The 23,437-nt window shown below is 39.8% G+C and overlaps 3 protein-coding genes across 3 annotated transcripts in view; all 3 read right to left on the bottom strand.

The window, feature by feature from the left end:
- Positions 1-229: 229 nt before the first annotated feature.
- LOC103368412 (ribosomal L1 domain-containing protein 1-like) lies at positions 230-2,373 on the bottom strand. Its single transcript, XM_008296794.1, has 4 exons — positions 2,301-2,373; positions 1,896-2,035; positions 1,631-1,769; positions 230-420 (listed from the first exon to the last, which is right to left on the bottom strand). The coding sequence occupies exons 1-4, from the start codon at positions 2,337-2,339 to the stop codon at positions 268-270; spliced, it is 471 nt and encodes a 156-aa protein (XP_008295016.1). The 5' UTR covers positions 2,340-2,373; the 3' UTR covers positions 230-267.
- Positions 2,374-3,430: 1,057 nt separating this feature from the next.
- On the bottom strand, positions 3,431-20,947 carry gspt1 (G1 to S phase transition 1). Its single transcript, XM_008296792.1, has 14 exons — positions 20,578-20,947; positions 20,250-20,294; positions 15,537-15,806; positions 15,410-15,443; positions 14,005-14,082; positions 13,651-13,831; positions 13,312-13,466; positions 12,791-12,931; positions 9,254-9,347; positions 6,849-6,929; positions 6,445-6,618; positions 4,567-4,656; positions 4,260-4,428; positions 3,431-4,118 (listed from the first exon to the last, which is right to left on the bottom strand). The coding sequence occupies exons 1-14, from the start codon at positions 20,771-20,773 to the stop codon at positions 4,066-4,068; spliced, it is 1,761 nt and encodes a 586-aa protein (XP_008295014.1). The 5' UTR covers positions 20,774-20,947; the 3' UTR covers positions 3,431-4,065.
- Positions 20,948-21,285: 338 nt separating this feature from the next.
- The window catches only part of dmc1 (DNA meiotic recombinase 1), a 7,541-nt gene continuing 5,389 nt past the window's right edge, over positions 21,286-23,437 (bottom strand). The window contains exons 5-7 of the mRNA XM_008296796.1: positions 23,196-23,256; positions 22,965-23,081; positions 21,286-21,365 (exon numbers count right to left, since the gene is read on the bottom strand). Of these exons, the coding sequence (XP_008295018.1) occupies positions 21,296-21,365; positions 22,965-23,081; positions 23,196-23,256 (248 nt within the window). The 3' untranslated portion in view covers positions 21,286-21,295. The remainder of the gene's footprint in view (positions 21,366-22,964; positions 23,082-23,195; positions 23,257-23,437) is intronic.

Below are 23,437 nucleotides of genomic sequence, written 5' to 3'. Positions count from 1 at the left end.
GCAAGATGTTGTAAGTTTAGGTGGAACTGTAAAATCTGGCTGCACAAGCTGAGGTCAATTTTTCCTGTCATCTCTTGGGAGCAGAAATGTACGAACAAGCAAAATAGATAATCTCATGCAGAAGAAAATGTTGTGCTGTAAATATTGGAGCAAAATGTTCTCCATTTGTTTACATGTATAACGTTAAATTCTGAGATTCTGTGAATGTGATCCACACACAACTGACATAACAGCATTACATCAGTAATAACACGGACAGGACGGCTCTTACTTTTTTCTCTCGTAGAAATGTTTTCCGATGTGGGAAGGCAGCAGGCGGCGAATGCGGGCATCAGAAAGAAACAGATCAAAGTTCCCCAGCAGGCGGCGCTTAGCCTCATACGGTTTATACTCTGTCTTCAACACCTTGTATGGAATGATCTGCCAAAGACACACAGACACACGATTATTTTCAGTATTTACAGAGGTGTTATTGTAGAATAAAAACCTTTTAAGATGGTACTAAAGCTGTGCAATAATCGGTTTCCAAATAAAAATGAAACTAAATGCCTGCAATTGGAGATATACGAGGTAGGGCTATTAAAGGATGGGGCTAATGCGGAAATTGAATCTTTTTTAATTTGAAAAGACAAAGACTTTCTAGGTTTGTATATGACATAGTTTATCTATGGGTATTTAATGGCCATACTGCGTACATTTTACAAGTCTGCTCCAGACTTTCAAAAATTAAAACCACACAAAACATGACAGCACTTTAGTATGGACACAAATATGCATTAACATAAGGCCTGTAAATCACACGATGGCACTGTGAGCGTAGTGAACAGTGAATGTGTACTGTGTGTGTTTGAGACTATGTGTGTGCGAAATGTGCACTGTTTATTACTTCTTTTAATTTATTTCTACTTTATATTTTTTTTACTTTGTAACATTTTTCTACTTTCAACATATTCATCAAGCACGGTGCACTTAAACTTAGTTGTATGTCTAAACAATGACAATAAAGAATCTGAATCAAATTATATAATCTGTCAGGAAGATAGCAATTAGACATTTTCCTCTAATCATCTATTCCTCATTGGTATAACAACACAAGTAGTTAGTCAGAGTAAGGATGTATAACTCACTGTGGTTGATAAACTAACCTTGAAATCCTGAATGTACATTATAGTTAATAGTGCATTTACTCCAGTTAAACACTGTGGCTGTATTCCAGATCACACTTTTTTCTTTTAGTGTGCACTACAGCCACCCTTACAAAGTACTCACTCTTTCATGCTGTATGCATACATTTGGAACATTCAACTTTGTCATAACTATGTGCCTTAAACTTTAACCATTGCAGTCGTGTGAGCGGTCATCGGTCTGTGTGTTGTAGGTGGCTCAAGCTTGTTTATACTCGCATGGGACACTGTGACCTAACAGCACAGAGGATTGTGGGTCAGAATGACCAGAAAAGCAAGATGGCTTGCTTTCTCCAAAATCTGTATAGATATAGTAGGACCGCCGGTATTTTGGCCATTCTATGTTTTGGAATACTGCACACCTTTTTATGTCATGCAGCTGTTAATGCTGAAATGATCAAAGTGGCTGTTGTCACTGCTTCATAAACTCTATGACTGGCAGGTACCTCAGATATGTTTTTGACACCTTTCTCCTCAAGGAACTTCTTATAAAACCTCTGGGTCTGCTCTGAGGTCATCTTGGGCTCATCTCTGGTGAAGAGGCAAATCTCATCTGTGTCAGTCCGCTGGCCATGAGGCAAAGGACTACAACAAACAAACAACAAGACAATTACGAAAAAAGCCAAAAGCAATTACCCCTGATCAGATGTAGGAAAATAACTGCTAGAGAAGAAGTCCAGGCAGGATCGTGTGTCTGTGTGCTGGACTCACATGCGGATGGTCTGTGGCTTTTTAGGGATCTTCCACAGGGTGAAGAGAAGGGTGACCTGCTGTGTCTCGTCCAGGAACAGCGACTCGCCAGAGGCTTTGGTTTTGAGGAAAGCCTGCAAAGCCTGGACGGCCTTCTTCACCTGTCAAGACACATTAATGCAAGTTAGAAACCAAAATACTAATTCACCGTTCAACAGTTTTTTTTTTCTTCCAGGGATCCATGCAGAGCTGCTGTGAATTAGCTTAGCTTCGAGGCTAAACCCCCGTTAGCCAGCACACAAATCAAGCAACTGTTGATACATAATAATATATTTTATCATTACCATGTAAGAAACACTTCTACTACCCAACATGTGATGATTAAAGACTTTAAATATATTACAGCGAGATGGAAGAAACTTTTACCTGAGCCCGGTCTAGTGCGACTTCTGTTTTTTCAGCCATGCTGCCTGCTTCACGTGTAGTCGGCACGCACGCATGCGCAATGCTAACGCTCTACGTCACGTAATACAAACTTCACAACTTTATTTGTACGACAAAACTGAACAATTACAGCCAACATGCCAACTGGTTTAAAATGAATTCTTTATTTGAGTGAAAAAGTAGAATTTATATATGACCACCTAATTTGAAAAACGGAGGTTTGTGAAATATAACTCACAATAAAAAATGAAAATATAGGGGAGTTTAAAAGGGTAAAAATAGCATCTTTGTGAAATTATTATTAATAGTTTGTCATAAGATTATTATTGTTATATCTTGTGATAAACTATGCATTCTAATATGTTTGTTAAAAAAATACAACAAAGGGCATAGGTTTCATCTGAACACTGGACAGGGGCTCGAGGTCAAAAAATTTATTTTCTGCATTCATGTGATTTTTTTATGCACCAACTTGTGTCTTTTTTGCAACGATTTATGATGAAAATGTTTTTTATATATATGTAAAGGAAAATACAACATTCATTGGACATCAGGTAACAACTACAAATTGCAGTAACGCTGCATTTCTGTATTACTTTCAATTATTTATCCTCCTATAAATCAACTTTTCTCATTTCATATCATTCCTGCTGAGCTGACACACTATCAGTTGGATTTACTCTTGCATCTGCTTGTGTTTGGGGTTATTTCCAAAGGTGGCATGTGGTTTTATTAGGGAGGACAGATCCAAGTGTTATATTGAAAGAGACATAACCTCTGTGTCTCCTCCTTTAACCTACATTTTTCAAGGATAAGAATCTTATAGTCTCTCGGTGATGGTGTCAGGTTTAATGTCCTGCTTCACCTGTTCATAAATAAAGTGGGCAAGAAACTGAACAAGTGGATGTCTGGTGCAGCAGCTCCAGCAGGTGTATAAATGGGTGAAAAGGATGTAGAATTAGAAAGTCCTTTGTCTGTTAAGGCAGAGATGTGCCTTATACGTGCATTCAATCTACCATTCCACACATACACACATTCCATCCCTATTGTGAATATGTACTAGAAATAAAACATGCACACCGTTCTGTTTCAGCTTGATCATTTATTTTTCATTTTAGATTATGTAACAGCTGTGTGTGTGTCTGTCTGTGTGAGTGTGTTTATCCTTGGTTCATCAGAGTAGTATGTGAGCTCAATCCAATTAAACCATCTCATGTGGAGAGAGACCAAACTAAAAATTTTGGTACAGCAATCCTTAAAACCAAATAAAATGTCCACTGGATTCCCACTCTTGAAAAGGGAGATGCAAATTATAATTACAGGCTAACTCTGGTCTTTTGCAGGACATGAAATCATTCTGAAGGTTTTTTTTTTTCTTCCCCAAACTCAGTAACACTGCATCCATCTCCATTCTAAAAACAAATGGCGTGGCCAGCCGACAGCGCGGTTAGCCCTGGGAGTACAGAAGGGGGACATGTAGCTACATTAGTGGCATAGCTGAGCTCTCAATATGAGAAAGCTGACACACTGGACTTGGTCTCTCATTTCGTATTGTTCATCATAAAAACTGATTCAGTCTTATTTTCTTCATTTGACGTGATTTTATTCTCCTCCTTCTACCCTCCTTGTTGTTCTTCTCTTCAGCATAGTTGTGTATAAAGAGAGAGTAGCTGTTTGGGTCGGCTCTAGCAGCGTTTCTCCTCTGGTAGCGAGTGGAAGAACTCCATGCATGCTGCCATTGTTGCATTTAGTCCTTTTCTGGCACCAGCTTCAGCACTTTGCCAATAGCGATAGTTTTGCCTGGTGATATGAAGAGAAGTGAGGGACCAAATTATGTTTTTGTATCACTAGAAAGATCAGCCAGACGTGCATAAAAGTTACGTAACATGCTAGTAATAATAGTCAAACTGTCTTGCAAACAAACACCCACGGCGTTCTTACCTTCGTCTCGCAGAGTGAATCGCCCCATCTGAGGGAAATCTTTGAAGGTTTCTAAGCAGATGACTCCTGCTGCCCTCAGCCTGGCGATGCACACCTGGTCCTGCTTAACAAAGCGTGGTCGTGTTTTGCTTTTCTCCCCCGTCTTCTTGTCCACCAGGCAGATTAAGGCCTGTGGTTGCAATTAGATGAGATTAACCACAGTCTAGTTGGAACAGGAGGCGATCAAACACCACTCGCTGAGCAAATTAAATAATTCAAACATATTCTAGTCATGTCAAAAATGTTGTTCTGTAGAGCAACAACTTACTGTGATTTGCACTTCTTCAATGCAGGTGTGGATGTGAAGGACTGCATTGTAACCAGGACATATGATTGATTTGTGCTCGATGATGACGATCTGAAAAGAATGAAATGAAATGAGAAAGATGGGGCTTTTAGAGAAAAAAACAAACAAAATACAGTTGATTTCACTGACTAACCCACCAACTATTTTTTTACTTTTGAGTACTTAAAACACAACAAAGACTATATGCTAATTCATGTGTGTGTATAGTATGATCCCAGGGCTGCACAAATACAGTGACAACGATAATCACAATCATGATTATTCACTAATTTTTAGGGCCAAAACGTTTTTATTGTACTTTCACATTTAAATGGAGCACTTTTTCCACTTCCATGTTGTTCTTACATTCCTGCTAATGTACAAATCTTTGTGACTCAAAATAATATTCTCCAATTAAGTTGTTCTTATGTCAGAAGCCAAAAGAAAGTAATTTTATCGACATGGTCTGTTTTCTAAGAGTGGAGTCTTCTATGAGCAGTGCAAACCTTTTAAAAAAACATATTATGTATATGCTTAAAGGTTTATAATTGTTTATTTGGGATCTAAAATAGGTTTACATGCTTTAATATTCAAAAAACAATATTCTTCTCATACTGTACATTGCTGCAGCACCTCCTCTCATTCTCTGTCTGCAACACTCTGTTCTAGCTCCTGTCTCTCTAAGGTCTCCATCCCCAAAGGCCCAGTCTGCTCTAATTGGTCAGCTGGCCCGACAAAAGCGAGGTAATGATGGTTATGTACTGAACCCCAGATCTATGAGTACAGGCAGAAAGAGAAAACTCTAGCAGAAGCTGTACTGGTGAGAAAATATTGGGGGGACTGTTAGGGAACTGGCTTATTTTTTGTTCGAGCTGTCATAAAAAAACTAATGGAAGAAGTGTCTTGTGCAGGTAAGAAGTAGTGTTTGCTGTGAGAGAGAACAGCTCGCTTTAGCATGGACTCAGGTTTTGTTTGCAGATCTTTTGCATGCATGAAAACCAGCTATACAACACAATACAGGAATGTGAACAACCTGGAAATCCCAATATGGACTCTTCAGCTGTTAATATTCCAGTGGATCATGTTGATTGAATTGTGGGAACGCCAACATCATGATTGTAATTAATATTCAATTAACGGTGCAGCCCTAGTGTGATCTGTTCAAATGGTTTGTTTTCATTAGAACTCTTTTCAAGCCTGAAGAAAAATCATTACAAAAGAAAAACAGAAAGATTAGAGACTTGGAGATTATTTTGTGCAGAAAGTTAAATTAGTTTCTTATTTTATACCCAGAAGCTGAAAGCCGCTGAACCCACATCCTCTGATTGACTCAAAGCAAGCTACAACATTAAAACCTGCATCGTGGTACGTGCTAGTAAAGTGCGTCTTGAGCGAGTCTTGTAAAGAAATCCCCCATTTCCTAAAGTTTATCACTGCTGCTCTCTGTGCATTTTCTCTAAACAATAAACAATAAATCAAACCACAACAGACACACTGGTGACTGGCTGGCTTTTAACAGCGGCTCGGTATAAATGTCTGGGTTGAAAACGAAACATTTCGCAGCGCAACAATCCCGCCCACAAAGACTGTGCTTGGACAGACCTTAACCCCAATCATTTGTTGCTGTTGCTATGCCAACCTAGAGAAGGATACATTTACTTTAGTGTTTTATTTGAGAGAGCAGCACACAAAGACATCAATAGATTAAATACAGGGGCGTGTGGTGAGGAGTTTATCTGGAACAAATGAGAACTAATCAAGCCTGTGGCTGTCTGAACCTTCAGCTCGAAGAGTTTGATTTAAAATCTCAGTCAGATGTCGTATACCAGCGTACAGAGACTATGATGGTCTGGTCTTTACCTGTGCATCAAAGGTGCGACCAGAGTGGCAGAGGTTGTCGGGGCTACAGAGAATAAAACCAGGGAGGATTTCTTCCTCCTCAATGCCCTTCAGCCTCAGCTTTAGGTTCTCCCCAGGACCTGCATCGTCTGTCTCCACGTCGTCGCTCAGCAGGCTCAGTACCTCCACTGTGTGCTGCAACAAACACACAGAATTACTAGTGAATGTTGTAAATGAGGACAATGTTGCTGTACTGAAACAAGAAGTCTCATTAGAAGAGAAACGGAATATGTGTGGTTACAGGACCCCCTTTCACTTCAGGCTGCAGTACATCCAGTACTAGAATGAGGGCTTCACGTTATTTCAAGTAGACAGCTTATTGGTCCCTTGGGAGACTGAGCAAAGTCATGCAGAGGAGAACTCACCCTGTTCGGCATCATGACCAGCTGCTGGGCTTTACTGATGCATCCAGACTCCAGCTTGCCGAGGATAACTGTTCCCATATCCTGCAAACCAACGTTGAAAGAGATCAACGTTAACCATCAGTGAGTTTTGAAAAATACTGGTCATTTTACATATGTATAAATATATATATAAATATTTAGGGGGCTTTTTTGCCTTTATTCAGAGCAGTAGAGATAGACAGGAAAGAGGGGAGAAGAATGGGGAGAGGGAGTCGAACTCACGACCGCTTGGTCAGGGAACTATAGCCCCTGTGCTACAGGGACGCCCAACACATTAGTCATTTTTAATATAATGGAGAAGTTACTGAAACAAAGACAAGAATCCTTGACTTTGTTCAAATAAGCAACGTGTTGAAACAAAACACACAAGAACATATATCCTGTCTCATGAGTGTGGACCACAGTTCACACATGTTGCTTTACATTGTCAACTGAATGCACTTTTAAAAAAATACAGTATATATTGCTGCTAACTGAAACTCATGTATCTTCAAGTCTGGTGATTTTCATATTTTCATAATATGATTAAATAGGTTAATTTTCTCATAGACTTCTGTATAATCAGACTTCTTTTTGCACCCAGAAGAGTTGGCTAGAAAAAGGAATGCAGGTCAAGTTCATTTCTACATTGGCTTTACTTTTCAAAGCTGCAGTCCATCCTTTTTAAACAGTCTGTGATTAACAGGCTGCTGGTATTTCAAAGATGATCTACTAATGACCTACAGTAAGAAAAAAAGGGATTTACTTTTGCATACCATCCCTCAAAATCTAGTATTTTGTGTCTTAAAAAACTAATTTGAGTTACATTTATCAAATTAAAGCTATTTGAATACATCCCATCTCATGAAACTCCCTCATAATGTCAAGCTCTGGCATGCAGACACGTCAAAAACTGATAAGTTATAATACAACTAAGTGTTTCTGGAAGGCAGCCGGAGGAATGAAGACCATTTATCCAGTAGATACTCTCTTTTGATGATTGTGGTGGAGACATTGCCTGCTAAATACAACAGTCCAAAATCTCCCACAGGTGTTCAGCTAGGTTGAGATGTAGTGACTGAGAAGATCAAAGCACATGATTCACATCAGTTTCATTAAACCCTTCACTGACCCCTTGTGACCTACATGGATGGAGACACCGTCATCCTGGAAGAAGCGACTCCCATCAGGATAGAAACTTTTCATTTACCTAGAACTATTTTGTATTGATTTGAGACGACTCTTGCCCTTCAGTGTAACAGAGTCGCTCAATCTTCTCATTGTAGGGGTCAAGGGTTTAGTTTTTTTCTATAATTTGTCACCTATCTTTAGTTGTGACACAAGCCTTAGTAAAACATGGATTTTTGGAAGAGAATCCACTATACACCTCTGCTTTTATTTAAACATTTCAAATGAGTAGTTTGACATTTTGGGAAACATGCATATGCACTGTCTTGCTAAGGGCTGGTTATACTCCCTTGAGAACATGCAAGAGGACATCTGCAGACACTATGGACAAGTAGCTGTTCTTGTCATAGTGCTTTCTAGTCTGCTTGGAGTTCACTCAGAGGACATGTTCCTCACACTGTGGTTTTTGAACATAGTAAACAAGACAAGCTAGTAGGTTCATTTTGTCACCTTTGAACAAAACCAGGCAGCTGTTTCTCACTGTGTCCCATCTTTATGCTAAGTAAATGGCACAGAAAAATGAAACAATCATTTCTCCAGTAGCCATTTAGATAATCAGAGTAATTCTTTTGTGCACAGCTCTGCGTCCCAGCTGCATCTCGGCTGGCTGATCATTAGTATGCAGCACCCAGTTAACTGAACCGTAATCCCGTTACATCAGGAGAACACCAGTCGGGGCTACTTAGTCATATAACTGCTACATAAGGCTCTTATGCAACCGCAGGCAGAGAGGAGTATTTAAACAAGAGAAAGACAACAGGATAAAGAGAGGAGATGACATATGAAGAAAGGAAAGCACTGATGATTAATGTAAGGAACTCCAAAATAACTCAATTCCACCAACACTTACAGTATGTGCTGAACTGCTTCCAACATCTAAACCAAGATAAGAGCCAAGAAGTTGAATTATCTTAAAGAGGAATGACTATGCAGAGGCTGCAGTGTGTGTGTGTGTGTGTGTGTGTGTGTGTGTGTCTGAGCATGCTTGTGTGTTCTTGGAAAATCACCCAAGAGGAAGAAAAATGACAAACTGAAGAGGGAGCACAAAAGATTTTGGCCAAGTGTGCAAAAACCAAAAGAAATTTTACACCTACTCATCCCACTGAGACCAGTGCGGCGCAGAAAATGAGCTGCCACAGATTTCTGAATTATTATTTTTTTCTCTTAAGGAAGAAAAACGACGGCCTCCAGCTGCTCACCTTGTATTTGTCTACGATGGGTAGTCTGACGGGTCCGTCGCTGGATCTGGTGAAGTTTGGCAAACTGTCCAGGTGGGCGATAAATGGCAATCCCCTGGTAAACAGAAAAAAAGAGAACGTCAGTCATCGCAGTGAAAAAAAAATCCACTTGGGGACATTTTTTGAGCTGTCAAAATCATTGTTCGTGAGTGCAGCTATTGTGTTTTCCCATGGTCTGCAGTGAGTGATTTGTGACACGTATTTCAAGTGCATTGTGGCAGATTTTTGTTTATTTTTTCAAGCAAACCACAGTATAAAGTCTGAGGGAGGAGAAAATGTTGCAGCAGCATCTGGTAAAATCCAGACTCCACATAAACCAATGCATCAACAAAAACGAATGTAATAAAACTACAACTAGAAACAACAAAAAGAACAAATCTGCTCAATTCTTTTCCTCCAGAAACTGTGTTTAACCATCAGGGTTAAATTGTGTACAGCATACAAACAAAGGAACATCACATGCACTTCGACAGTTTTTCTTCATTCATCCTAATAAACTTAAAATGTAACATATGTAAACACACTTAGCATTTCATGAATTTTGATGCATAAATTGTGCTCACGCATGAGCAATTAGCAAAGTCAGCCCAGGAGGTGAAGGTGTGTAGGATGAAGAAATAATGGACTGTACTGATTCTCTCTCTCCTCTCTTCTCCACCCTTTTTACTTTCCTACTAAATCATATCTATTACCAGCATACTATACCTACGGAATTCAGTATTATTACACAGACTATTAATAGAGCGGCAATGATGATGACTACTACATTCACGATTATTATTATCACAATTGTCTTTATTATTTTGCGATGGATGATAATGTTATTATTAGAAGTGTCGGGATGGAAATCAAGAACCGGTTCCAAATAGTCAGATTCTGCAGAATCACATGCATCGAAGCTTATCAATTCTTATTATCGACGCAGGAATGCTTTTGTGACAGTTGTCAATTTTAATACAATGATGTCAAATTCATGTCAGTCTGACTCAGAGGATGTAGGATGCGGGTATAAGTCTGCCATTGACTGTTCATTTCCTTTGGCTTTCTTCTCTCCTTCCACTACCTACGTGTTACTATTTTCCAAATCCACTTTGCTACAGTAAATACAACCTCCAGGCCAGCTACCTACCAAACTGAAAATTTCACATTTCGCAGAATTGAGTTGTTTTTTTGTTTTTTTTTTGTGGTGGATTAAAAAATTTAATCACAGTCTTTCACAAGACAATAGTGATTGGTTAAAAGAATTTTTCTCCTATAGCAGAATGATAATGAAGTGCAACCAGATTATTAAGCACAACAAAATGAGCTGGTTACTGGAGACTAAAATCATGTTTACGTTGCTGGAAAGAAGTAGCTATGCCAAAGAGAAGGAAATAGTTCAAAATGTGGCTTCATTTCATGAAAAATGACTGAAGTGCTTGTTGTAATATCTGTAAAATTATCATTTCACCACATGGGTTTAAATTCCAGGAATGCCAGGTATTTGACACTTAAAACATGACTTTCAATGCTCCACAAATGAGCAGCAAGGTCATTACCAAGGGTACATTTGCAAAGTTGAAATAACCTTAGCTCCACACAGGCAGGCTGAGCACTTTATTTTCTGAAAAAGAGAAACTATGTGAAAATGCTGTACAAATAATCTTTCACTTCATCCACTTTAGATGATGACAGACACACTGTTGCTACAGCCAATTCGACTTGCCCATCAACTCCCACAGTGGCACAGACACTGAAAACATAGTGTTTTTCCACCCAGAAAACTAAGCGGGATTCAAAAGGGGCTTGGTAAAGAATACGATCAATAAGCAGAATCAATAAAGTCTTATCTAATCGTATCCTTGTGAGGTGGGGATGACAATGATGATGAGAACTGATACTATGACTGGATTTTTTGGGATGACAGTTTATCAGTTCACTGTTGATAATAATGATTATCATAATCATCAAACATCAATTTTGTCATTTCTCTTTCCATGGTGACGTTGATCATCATAATCTGAAGTACATATGAGTTTATTATTATTTTTCACTCAATTATTTCCGTACTTTTTCACTGATTTACTTGCATACTCAGCTACTTTTTAGATTACTAAAATATATCTTTAAATATTTTTTTTTCTTTATTACCTTCTGTCTTGTTCTTCCTTTATCATTACACACAGACACACAACAGCCTTTACTCACACAACATCAACTTTCAACTACTTATCCACCCATCTGCAAATGTATCCTTCTCTTAGTCTTGCACTTTCAACAAACACAGAATGAAATAATGGACATTGTACTATGTGGTGAACATGGTTAAAGTATACCTAAAACATCTGTGGAGTGGTGATAAGATCAGAAAATATTCCCTCTAGAGCTTTAAACTTTCAGGAAATAAAATAATGACATTCTGATACTGCTATGGCATTAAAGGAGAGAAGCTACCAGCAGCTGATCCAGGTAAACTGACCACACAGTCAACAGGGTTCAGACTAACTTTCTACATTGTTTGCAGTTTTTTTTTATTCAGGTGCACCAGCACATAATTCAGATGAACCCAAAGCTTTTCACTGTGCCTTTTAGTGCCAAAACATCTGTTAAAAGCACGACTTGTTCTTTTTAATGAGCTCGATCTGGGGCTAACAGTTAGTAAATATTAGCCCTTCTTCACATTGTAAGCTGTGCTAAATTTTTTATGATCTTTTCTGACTCCCCACTGTTTCAGTGCGCTGCTGCCTTGCACTGAAATGTTGGGGGCAGGAAGGCTGCTCTGCTGGCCAGGCACTTGTCACAGCACAGGATGGTTTTCCTACTTTATGAACATGAACATTTCCATCGGGAACTTTGAAGCTCGGACAGAAAAGCTTTACTTTGGCTGCACTCTCTGCAACAAGTGCAATACGTCATTTTGACTCTTATCTTATCTCAGCGTTCTCCAGAAGTTGAGAATGAAATTGGTGGGTGGTGCGGTGCAACCGAGACTGAGGAGGTTTAGAAGAGGAGAGTGTGACCCAGGTTGTTTTCTAAAGCTAGAATTTAATCCTGTTCCCTAAACATCTCATATCCATCTCATATACATCAGCCGGCAACAGAGAAGCCACTGGTCGCCACCTGGTTACTGCAGCGCACACGACTCAGAAAGCTGAAACTGAGTGATTTTATCTACCTGAGTAGGCCACACAGAGACACACACAGAAAGACCTGTTAACTGTCAGGAACACTGGTACTACTAATGAAAATGTTTAGTCGGATTTGACAGATTTTTGGTCGCATGCTGGAACCCTCATCAATATTTTATCATCTTTTTTTATTCATTTCACTGGAAAAAACACAACGTCACAACTCTGACAAGAAAGAACCAGAGTGTACTGAAATATGAATGGGGTGCTGGGATGTGAGTACTTTATGTAACCAGGAAAAACGAACCATCTACAAAAGGTTCATCATTTGGGTAAATGGATCATGTGTAACTTTTAATGACTTCAAAAACAATTCAGAGAGCTGACTTACGTGTACCAGGGGCATTCAGGTACTGGGTCCTTGAGGTTGGCACCTGTGAGTCCAGAGCAAGGCATAAAGTGGATGTCCTTTTTAGGGTTGAAGCCCACCTTCTTTAGAAATGGCACCAGCTTCTCCTTACACTCCTCATACCTGCAAGAACACAACAAAACGATTTACTACAATATATAAAATCAAACTTTGTATTTGTCAGTCTGACATTATTTTTCTGACCTGGAATGTGTGCAAATACTCACTGTGTCATGTGCAATAGGTTATCAAAGTACTAAATGTATAACCACTGTGGATTTTTACAAAATAAAAAAAGACTGCATAAGAGAACCACAAATGGAAGAAATTTGTTGAGAGCATCTCAAAGCAACAGCAGCACATCGGTCCTTTATAAAAACAACTAGTGACAATTTGAATTCCTAACACATACTTTTTTAAAGGTATTATTCATTTCCCAAAATAGACCAAAACAAACATTTAAAAAAACACATCAAATCTATGTTATTCTCAGCCCTGCTCACCTTTCTAGGCTCCAGTTGACAGTGGGGTCATCCATCTTGTTGATCAGGACGATGAGATGTTTAACCCCTGCTGTTTTAGCCAGCATGGCGTGTTCCCGCGTCTGTCCACCCTTCTCAAATCCAGTCTCAAACTCCCCCTTTCTTGCCGAAATCACCTAACACAGACCAATAAGGTAGGCAGATGTAGCTTTACCCTCTCAGTGTCTGCACATGAAACTATTTGTAAAATACAAGAATGGCAGTGGAGAAGTGGATTATGCTGTAGGAGTGGTAAGAGAAGTTTCCACGTATGTTTTTGTGGTTTAGTTGTATGTCCATGTGACTACTGGTCTGCCTCACCAGGACTGCCAGGTCAGCTTGCGACGCCCCGCCAATCATGTTGGGGACAAAGCTCTTGTGTCCAGGGGCGTCCAGGATGGTGAAATGTTTTTTCTCGGTCTCAAAGTAAGCTCTCCCAACCTCAACCGTCTTTCCTTTGTCCCTCTCCTCCTGATTTGTGTCCAGAGCCCACGACAGGTACCTGCAACAATCATGTTTTTTCATTGCTTTCATTTATAATCTAAAAAAAAAAAAAAAGTGCACATACAGCAAACAAGCCTAATGAAAGCAAACATTTTCCATATTTGTTTAAATATTTCTCGTGTAATTCCACAGTGATCAGCTGCTGAATGACAAAAACCAGGCTTTTCTCACCATGTCTCCCTGTTCTTTTCTTTCGCTTCTCTTTCATATTTTTCCAGGGTTCGCTTGTCCACCATTCCAGTTAGGTACCTAACAAGGAGGACAGCAACACAAGTGAGAGGATTCCTGCATAGTTTCCGTTTGAAAATTCTGCACTTGTCCAGACACAAAATTCCAGATTTCACAGCAGATTTTTCAGACCATATTTTACATCTGAGTTCTTAAGAGATAGACATTAAATGTTTTTAAGTACATTTTGACTATATATGCTATTTTATTATACCAGAGGACTGTGACTCCATGTAGCTCACAAAATTCAAGCAACCCCAAACCCAGACATGTTCAATGTACAGCACCTACATTCAAGCTGCAACGCTACAACGGTGAGCAATGAGGAAGAGCAACATCTTTATGTAAAGAGAACCGCTGTTACCTATAATCAAATCATTCTCCTGAACATATTGAATAAATAATATTATAATACTGTCCCCACATATTTTTAAAAATCTTCTCTATAAATAAGAACCAAAAAATGACTTGATAACAGTTAAACAATTACATTTTCATGGTGTCTGGGCAGACTTGTTTATTCACCACTAACGCAGCCAGGAAATTATGGTTTCCTCATGCAGAAAAGATTCTCCATTTACTTCTCTGATAACTTCATCACTGCGTAACTCATAAATACTCAAAGACAAGTTTATATTTGGCTATTTCTGTTTATTCAAAGTCAATTCAAAACACTGCCGCGTTTTCTTTCAAAATACATAATTTGGCTGTTGATTTGGTACAGGTGAAAGGCAGCTCTGCACAAGAGTGTGTGTTTTTAACGACAGACTTCGCCTCTTATTTTCGACGACATCAAGCTCGCTCTGACCCTGTCTCATACAGCAGTAAACATTTGGCTGCCCTTGCTGCCAGTTCCACATTAAAAGCACTCACAATAATCTGGAAACACAAATGCTTTTTTTATACTCTCTTTTGTTCTCCATACCTAGGCGGACTAAATCTACTTAAACCAACTGCACACTTTTCCATACTGCACATGAACCCTGAAGTGATGTTATGCGTGTTTGAAATGTGGCATTGTGGAAGCAAAATCTACAGCTGAAGTATACTGTTTGCAATCTGTTACACAGCAGCTGACAGCCATAGTGCCTTTGTTTCTCTGAACACTGCAGCTGTAAAAGATGATGCAATATAGTATATACACATATTCGATGATTTCCTGCCAACAATAATATTTAACTCTTTGGTGCTAAGTTGCTGTGTCTCAGTGCAGCAGAAGTTTTCCATATGGTTCGCAAATTTAAGGGTCAGCAAATCTGAACAGGTTATATGAAACTTTTTAAATGTATAATCAAGTCCTATAGAAGCATAATCAACTAAAACAGAACAAGAAAAATGGGCTACTTACATGATCTGGCCTCCGATAGTTGATTTGCCAGCATCTGACACATAAAAACAAGCAGAAATATGTTAAGATGAATAAATGTTTTTATGACCTTCCTCATACAAAAGAGTACAGACACATAAACACCTACCAACGTGACCGATGAAGACCACGTTCACGTGTTCTTTCTTGGGGGCATCTGGTGGTGCCGGAGCCACTTTGGGCATGGGCATCTCCTCTTCTTCCTCTTCCATCATCTCATCATCCTCTTTGCTAGCGGCACCCCCCTCCTCGCAGGCTCCTCCCGTCCCCTGGTCCTCCTGTCCTCCACCTCCTTCGCCTCCCCCCGGCTCCTCCTTCTGCTCCCACGTCTCCTCCTCTGTGGTCATGTCGGCCTCTGTGCCTCCGTTCTCCACCGGCGCTGGAACCGCACACATTAAGCACATTTCTAGTTCTGCTGCTCCTTTCTAATAACAAGAATCGTAAAAACAAATTAGACCTGTTATTCGTGCGCTAAGTGGAATTTCTATTACATGAAAGACGATACTGTGCGGTTTGATAAAAACCTACTGATTGACCATGAGCGACTACTGGCTGATTCTAGATCCTGGATGTTATTCAGCCTGATACATGATATCTGCCAGTTCTTTTTCCCACACTTTAATAATTTTACCACATTTGTACAACAATTTGGAACGAGATCCCCTGTTGGACACCTCAAACAAGTAACAGCTTCAGAGACAGAACTGCACTGAGTTAAATTAGCTCCATTCAGCTACATTTTCTACACTACACACACACACCATTCACATCCACATGATGTATTTTGGTAATTTAGTTTCTTTTCTAAATAACACTGTGTATTTTTTCCAAAGGTGAGCCGTCACACACGGTCACAGCTTATCAGCTGCAGGTGAATCATTTGTTACAAAGTTGAATCCACAGCTGGATGGTATTTCACTGTAAAAGCCTGACCAGTTTGCTAAAGTCAAAATATATTTCTGTCATATTAAGTTTGTTTTAAGAAGATTTTTCAGTTTTACAGCAGGATAATTGCAGCAGTGACATTTTATTGTGGATGCCTTCAGAGTGCCCTCTCTAATCATTAAACCAAATTATGGCAATGAAAACACTTTTTTATGAGACCATAAGTTGCTGTTGTTTGATCAGTTATCATAACACAGTTTCAAAATTGAAATCATAAATAAACTATGGATGTTTTGCCCAGTAGTGAACTTTTCTCCTTCATATCCAGCAGCATTTCTTCTCCTGGTTTGTTTTGAAAGGTGGTCACCCAAACAACTAACATCATAACTGTTCCTTTAATAGTCTGTGCATCTCAATTAATTAGTAACATTGACTGTAAAACATAAGTTGTGCAATTTCCTAACTCGAATATTTACACAGTTGTGATTTAACTACCTTCAATGCTACAACAGCAGAACAGAATTCCTGAAAATCAGTTATGTCTTTTGGTTTTGGTTGGCCACCTTGATAACTTCAGTGGCCTCATTTTTTATTGTTACACACGTGGACAAAATTGTTGGTAGCCCTCAGTTAATGAAAGAAAAACCCACACAGGTCACAGAAATAACTTGAATCTGATAAAAGTAATAATAAAAATTCTATGAAAATTAACCAATGAAAATCAAACATTGCTTTTGAACCGTGGTTCAACAGAAATATTTAAAAAAATATACTCATGAAACAGGCCTGGACAAAAATTATGGTACCCCTAGAAAAGGCTGAAAATAATATGACCATAGGGACATGTTCAATCATTTGTGTCCTCTAATTAGCATCACAGGTGTCTACAAACTTGTAATCAGTCAGTCGGCCTATTTATAGGGTTACAAGTCGTCACTGTGCTGTTTGGTGACATGGTGTGTACCACACTAACCATGGATCAGAGGAAGCGAAGGAGAGAGTTGTCTCAGGAGATTAGAAAGAACATGATAGACCAGCATGTTAAAGGTAAAGGCTGTAAGACCATCTCCAAGCAGCTTGATGTTCCTGTGTCTACAGCTGCACATATTATTCAGAAATTTAAGATCCATGGGACTGTAGCCAACCTCCCTGGACGTGGCCGCAGGAGGAAAATTGATGACAAAGGGAGGAGACGGACAATACGAATGGTAACAAAAGAGCCCAGAACGACCTCTAAAGACATTAAAGGTGAACTCCAAGGTCAAGGTACATCAGATCGCACCATCCGTCATTGTTTGAGCCAAAGTGGACTTCATGGGAGACGACCAAGGAGGACATCATTGTTGAAAACAAATCATTAAAAAGCCAGACTGGAATTTGCCAAACTGCATGTTGACAAGCCACAAAGCTTCTGGGAGAATGTCCTCTGGACAGACGAGACAAAACTGGAACTTTTTGGCACATCAGCTCTATGTTCACAGACGCAAAAATGAAGCATATCAAGAAAAGAACGGTGTCCCTACTGTGAAACATGGAGGAGGTTCTGTTATGTTCTGGGGCTGCTTTGCTGCATCTGGCACAGGGTGTCTTGAATCTGTGCAGGGTCCAATGAAATCTCAAGACTATCAAGGTATTCTAGAGAGAAATGTGCTGCCCAGTGTCAGAAAGCTTGGTCTCAGTCGCAAGTCATAGGTCTTGCAACAGGATAATGAGCCAAACCACACAGCTAAAAGCACCCAAGAATGGCTCAGAGGAAAACACTGGACTATTCTGAAGTGGCCTTCTATGAGCCCTGATCTAAATCCTATAGAACATCTGTGGAAGGAGCTGAAACATGCCGTCTGGAGAAAGCACCCTTCAAACCTGAGACAACTGGAGCAGTCTACTCATGAGGAGTGGGCCAGAACACCTGCTGAGAGGTGCACAAGTCTCACTGACAGTTAAAGGAAGCATTTGATTGCAGTGATTGCCTCAAAAGGTTGTGCAACAAAATATTAAGTTAAGGGTACCATCATTTTTGTCCAGGCCTGTTTCACGAGTTTATTTTTTAAAATAATTCTGTTTAACCACGTTTCAAAAGCAATGTTTGATTTTCATTGTTTAATTTTCAGAGAATTTTTATTTATTATTACTTTTGTGAGATTCAAGTTATTTCTGGGACCGTTGTGGGTTTTTGTTTCATTAACTGAGGGGTACGAACAATGTGGTCCATGTGTGTATGTTTGTTGAGGACAGGTTCCACACTGTTGTCTGTCTGTGATTCCATGTTGTATTGTTTTGTTATTTGCAAATACGTCTCTCTTGAGAATGAGACCCCGTGTCTCAATAAGATCACCTGTATGAATAAAGGAAATACTAATAATAATGAATGAATAAAGAATGTTTCCCTGCAAAGGTCACAGTCCATTGCAGGGATAAAACAAAGAGACAGAAAATCATTCACGCTGACAGTGACACCTTCGGCAAATTAAGTCTTTTATAAATTTTACATCTTGCTTGTCTGACCAGAGCAGCATAAAACGTCTTTGGAATCACCCTCATGCATGAATCCTACGTCAATAAGTGCTTAATTTTATGCATGACCTACGATGACGAAAATAAGAGTAAAATAGAAACGTACAGCAATTGCAATTTCAATGTTTTAGAGAGCTCCAAAACATCTTAAATAATTAGGTTTTCAGGGGAGCTGGTTTCGCCATAGTTTGCACCCTGGTTCTAGCATAAATAGTTGCACTACCTAACAGTGTTTTCAGGTCTTTTGTCAGATGAGCATCCTGTTAAATTTTAAAAATCTTGACAGCTGCAAAAACAACAAAAAAGTGGGATTTAAATTCCAGGACGCACAAGCTACTGTTGCAGTTGTTACTTTAATCTGCTTATACTGTGTAATTTGTGTTGCTGGACCATTTTAGTGCTTCATTCTGTACCGTCTGCTAGCTCTGTTGCTAAAAACACAATTGATGCAATGTTCTGCCAGGCAAACAAGTACAACAACAAAAAATAAATAAAAAAAATTGTAACAAGAGTACACTGAAATCTGCTGAGCCTTGCAAAAGAAGCATCGTCCCATGGCAACGCACAAATAAGCCTCCCATCTCTGTAACTACGACATTACGCAGCCCAGCAGTCATGTACAATGCCTATTTTCTTCTCAGCTCTCTCCATTTATAATCAGTCTGTGAGAAATTGCTACTGGCAACTCAGAAAGCCATTCATGCCTTGACTTTGTCGACAGTCTCATCAAGCTGTAATTATGCAGCTTTCAGACATGTTTGGAGAAATTTAAAGTGGCAAATAGTAGAACAAGCATCTCCATGAATATGTCTGCAGGAAATGTGAAAAGCGAAGGTTACTCCAGACCACACTCCCTCATCTGGCTCTTATTATGTATGCTGCATCTGATCATGGGTTTGTCTCCCTGTCTCACTCACTCTGCTCCAGCTGCAGTGCTCAGCCTCTCTATTAAAAAACTAAAACACCATTAGGTCTGTAACTTGAGTTGAGAGTTGAACAGTGTCCTGACTGAGCAGTGATCCAGGAGTTAAAAGTAATCAGCACATTTTTTTTTCCAATAAAAACCAAACCAGTGCTCTGACACACAGCAGGCCGGGGCCTTGGACACGCAGCACTTGACACATATCACAGCATGTGCCAATGGGATGTCTATTTTGAGCAGGGACAAGTAAGGTTGCATCATATTCTACGTAGGCCCGTGCACATGGGTTTACCAAAGCCAGAAACCCAAATATGGTTCAGCAAGTGAAACTATTAGCACGGAATCTCAAGTAGGCACCTAAGCATTGCCTGATTTCCAATCTGAGTGCAGGTAACTTGGCACACCTGAGCCTTTAACCACACCTCTCCTCCGTTAACAACCTGCTTGACAGTTAGATTTAATAACCTGAACTTGCGTGTGGAGTGCACTGTGGATTCATACCGGCTGTCTCTGCCACCTCCATGCTGGCAACTGGATCAGAGGAACCTTTAGGGACAGAAAACAGAGCATGTCAAACTTTCATGTGTCTAAGGAAAGGAGGGTCACGCTTTACATCTTATTGGGAGTGGCAGTGTGCTATGAATGAGCTGCTACACTGCTATAACACATGTGTAACACTCAAGCCGACTTGTTGATTAGTTAGTGGCGATAACTGGCAGCGGCTGGACGGAGCACCGCGAGTTGCACACAGGAAAGCTAACTTAGCTAGATTAGCACACAAGCTAGCAAGTTAAGCTAACTTCCAGGCAGCTGTCCGCCGTTAACCCACCGTCTGAAGCCGGCATTTCCACGGTGCTGGCTTGAAGGAAGCTCGGCACGAACACCGGGGCGTTAACGTTGGGGACAAACGGCTTGGCGTTGACGTTAAGGGCGGCAAAGGCGGTCGGGAGCCCCGCCGCGGCAGCCGGGGCCTCGGCATCCTCCTCCAGCTCCCACGAATCCGGGGCTGTGTCTCTCGGGTCCATCGCTGCTTTTTCCAGAGTTGACAAGCTTTCCGCCGCCGCGCAGGGTGGATGGTTTTTGTGGTTCCGTCAAAAATCGTTTAGTTGCTGGTGTTTTAGACTCTATGCAGCAGGTTTAGAGAAGTTCCCATCGCTTTGTGAAGCCTTGCTTTGACAAGCATATGGATCCCGTAGCTGACGAGAGGTGGTCTACAGCAGCTGCACCGCCTGCACACGCCGCTAGAGGCCGCTGCAGGACCGCTGCTACCTGCACTCACATTAGGAGCTGAACACACTCATCAGCTCACACTACAAATTATAACCAACTAGTTGTTTATTTGAACATCCCTGAAACGTAGTGAACACCACCACTGAGCATATAAATACATGCTTAAAAACACACCACAATACAAGACTGTCAATGTAACTGTAACGACTTATATAGCATTAAGAAATAAATAAGTGAATTAAAAATACAACACATAAATTGGCAGGTTACTAGAGAACAGTATGAGCATTGTAAGTCTCATCTCTTCCTTTTGTCCGTCACTCTTTGGCGTCTGTAACTCCTCCACCAGAGATGGCAAAGGTGGCCTCGTTCTCAGGCATGTCAGGACTGCAGGAAATCACAAAGAGACGGACGAGTGGAGCAAATGTGTTGTCGAAGTCATCAAACTTCATCCCATTTGAGCTTTAAATGTTGACTTTGTTCAAAAGCTCGAGTCTATTTCATTGAAGTCTGATATCATGTCAGATTTAAATCCTCAAATTTCAATTCCTCCTGCTCGTTACTATATAATTCCAAATATTGTACATTAGCCAGAGATGATAGAATTATTTCATTAGTTTGAGTAACTTTTTAACAAAGTGCAAGTAAACTGCTGATTTGATTTATTTGCAGGTATCAGGTGCATAATGTAAGGCGAGAGCTAGGGCTGCAACTGATCATTAGTTTCACTGCTGATTAATCTGTGGATTGTTGTCTCGGTTATTCCGTGAGTTGTCTGGTTTATAAAATGTCAGAAAATGCTGAAAAATGTTGAAAACTGCATTCCTCGAAGCCCAAGGTGACATCTTCAAATGTCGTGTTCTGTCCATAACCCAAAGATATTTAGTTTACCCTCACAGAGGAAAAAAGAAACCAGGAAATAATCAGGTATGTGAAAATGGAATCAAAGAATTTCTGACTTTTTTTCTTAAAGTTTCAAAGAGTCAGTAAATTGGATGATAAATTTCAATATAAATATATACTGTAAGCAGACACCGTGACATAGTTATTATGAAAAGGAGGGTCTGGTGCAAGATTTTGGAGATGTATGTGTTATCTGGAAATGTGGTGTTGCCCTTTGGGGTTTTAAGTATTCACATTACAGTATTTTTCTCATCCACTGCAAACAATTTGGGGGTTCATTTAAGATTAGAGTGTTTTCCGACTTTCTGTTTGTTACTGAAAATAGTAGAACAATGTTTGGGAATAATTCCTTTCTGTAACACATGGGGAATGTGATTGCTTACGGAGTGACAACCACTCCCTGTTTAGGATGGCTACTGTATGTAACAAACCGTTTGCTTGATGATGGTCTAACGCAGTGACATCAAAATAAACATTACATATGTTTGCAAGGTACTTAAAGTGTGCAGTAAACAGAATATCTGTGGGTTGTGGACAAAGCAAGACATTTGAAAATGTCATCTTGAAATCTGGAAAACAAAGACCATTTTCTGACATCTTTCAGCTCAAGCATGTACGGAATTAATTGGGAAAATAGTCAACTGATTAATCAACAATGAAAATAATGGTTCCGTGCAGCCCTAACGCCAGCCCCTTCACTGTGCACTGTTTGCTTCCAAATTAATCAAATCTTCCCACGAAAGTTGAGTCTTAAGACACGCTGTTGTGTGATTTAAACATGTAAGCAAGTCCAAAATCAATCTGGATAAGAGTTTGATATTGAAAATAAAAGATACATGCAGGGTGTCGTATTACTTCAGGACACACAGCACGACATTTTAAGCTATGATTTGTAAAATGAGAGGGCAAAGTATGGAAAATCTCAGTGCCAGTTTGCGTACTCATATTCATCATACCATCACTTGCCACCCAGCCTCACTGACTATTGCCCAAGACTACGTTGAATTTTAAGAAAAACAACAATAAAGCATTCACTTGATTTGACCTGGAGACACTATGAATTCCATTTAAACTGCTAAATACCTGTCAAATATCTTAGCAATTCTCATCTCTCCACGTCCCTTCCTCAGGCTGATCCGTGTGGTGGAGGCGTGGGCCAGGATGTGCCCACCAATTGGCTTCTTGGGATCAGCCTGAAACCTGTAAAGTGTCAGATTTAGTTTTTTTTAATTTATCTCATCGATGTTTTATAGAATGTTTGTAGCACAAAACTCATCCTGTTTATTCTAAATGAGAGAGTTTGCATTCTCTTACGTCATTCCTGCTCCAGGATCAGCGGTCATTTGGTTGGTAATAAACACAGCAACATTGTACTCTAATGAAAACAGAAGTAAGTACCAATAGAATGTTATTATCACATACTGGCAAAATCCTAAAACATTTTAGGCAACATCACTTCTTTAATCTGTATGAATATAAAAGACCACGAAAAGACAAAAACCAGTACTTCACAACTAGCAACTTCTGCAGATATTCTCTGTATACACGAGAGTAAA

The sequence above is a fragment of the Stegastes partitus genome, unplaced genomic scaffold (genome assembly GCF_000690725.1).
Source record: "Stegastes partitus isolate 25-593 unplaced genomic scaffold, Stegastes_partitus-1.0.2 Scaffold1151, whole genome shotgun sequence".
In the NCBI taxonomy this organism is placed as follows: Eukaryota; Metazoa; Chordata; class Actinopteri; family Pomacentridae; genus Stegastes; species Stegastes partitus.
This window is presented reverse-complemented; position numbering and strand designations above follow the sequence as displayed.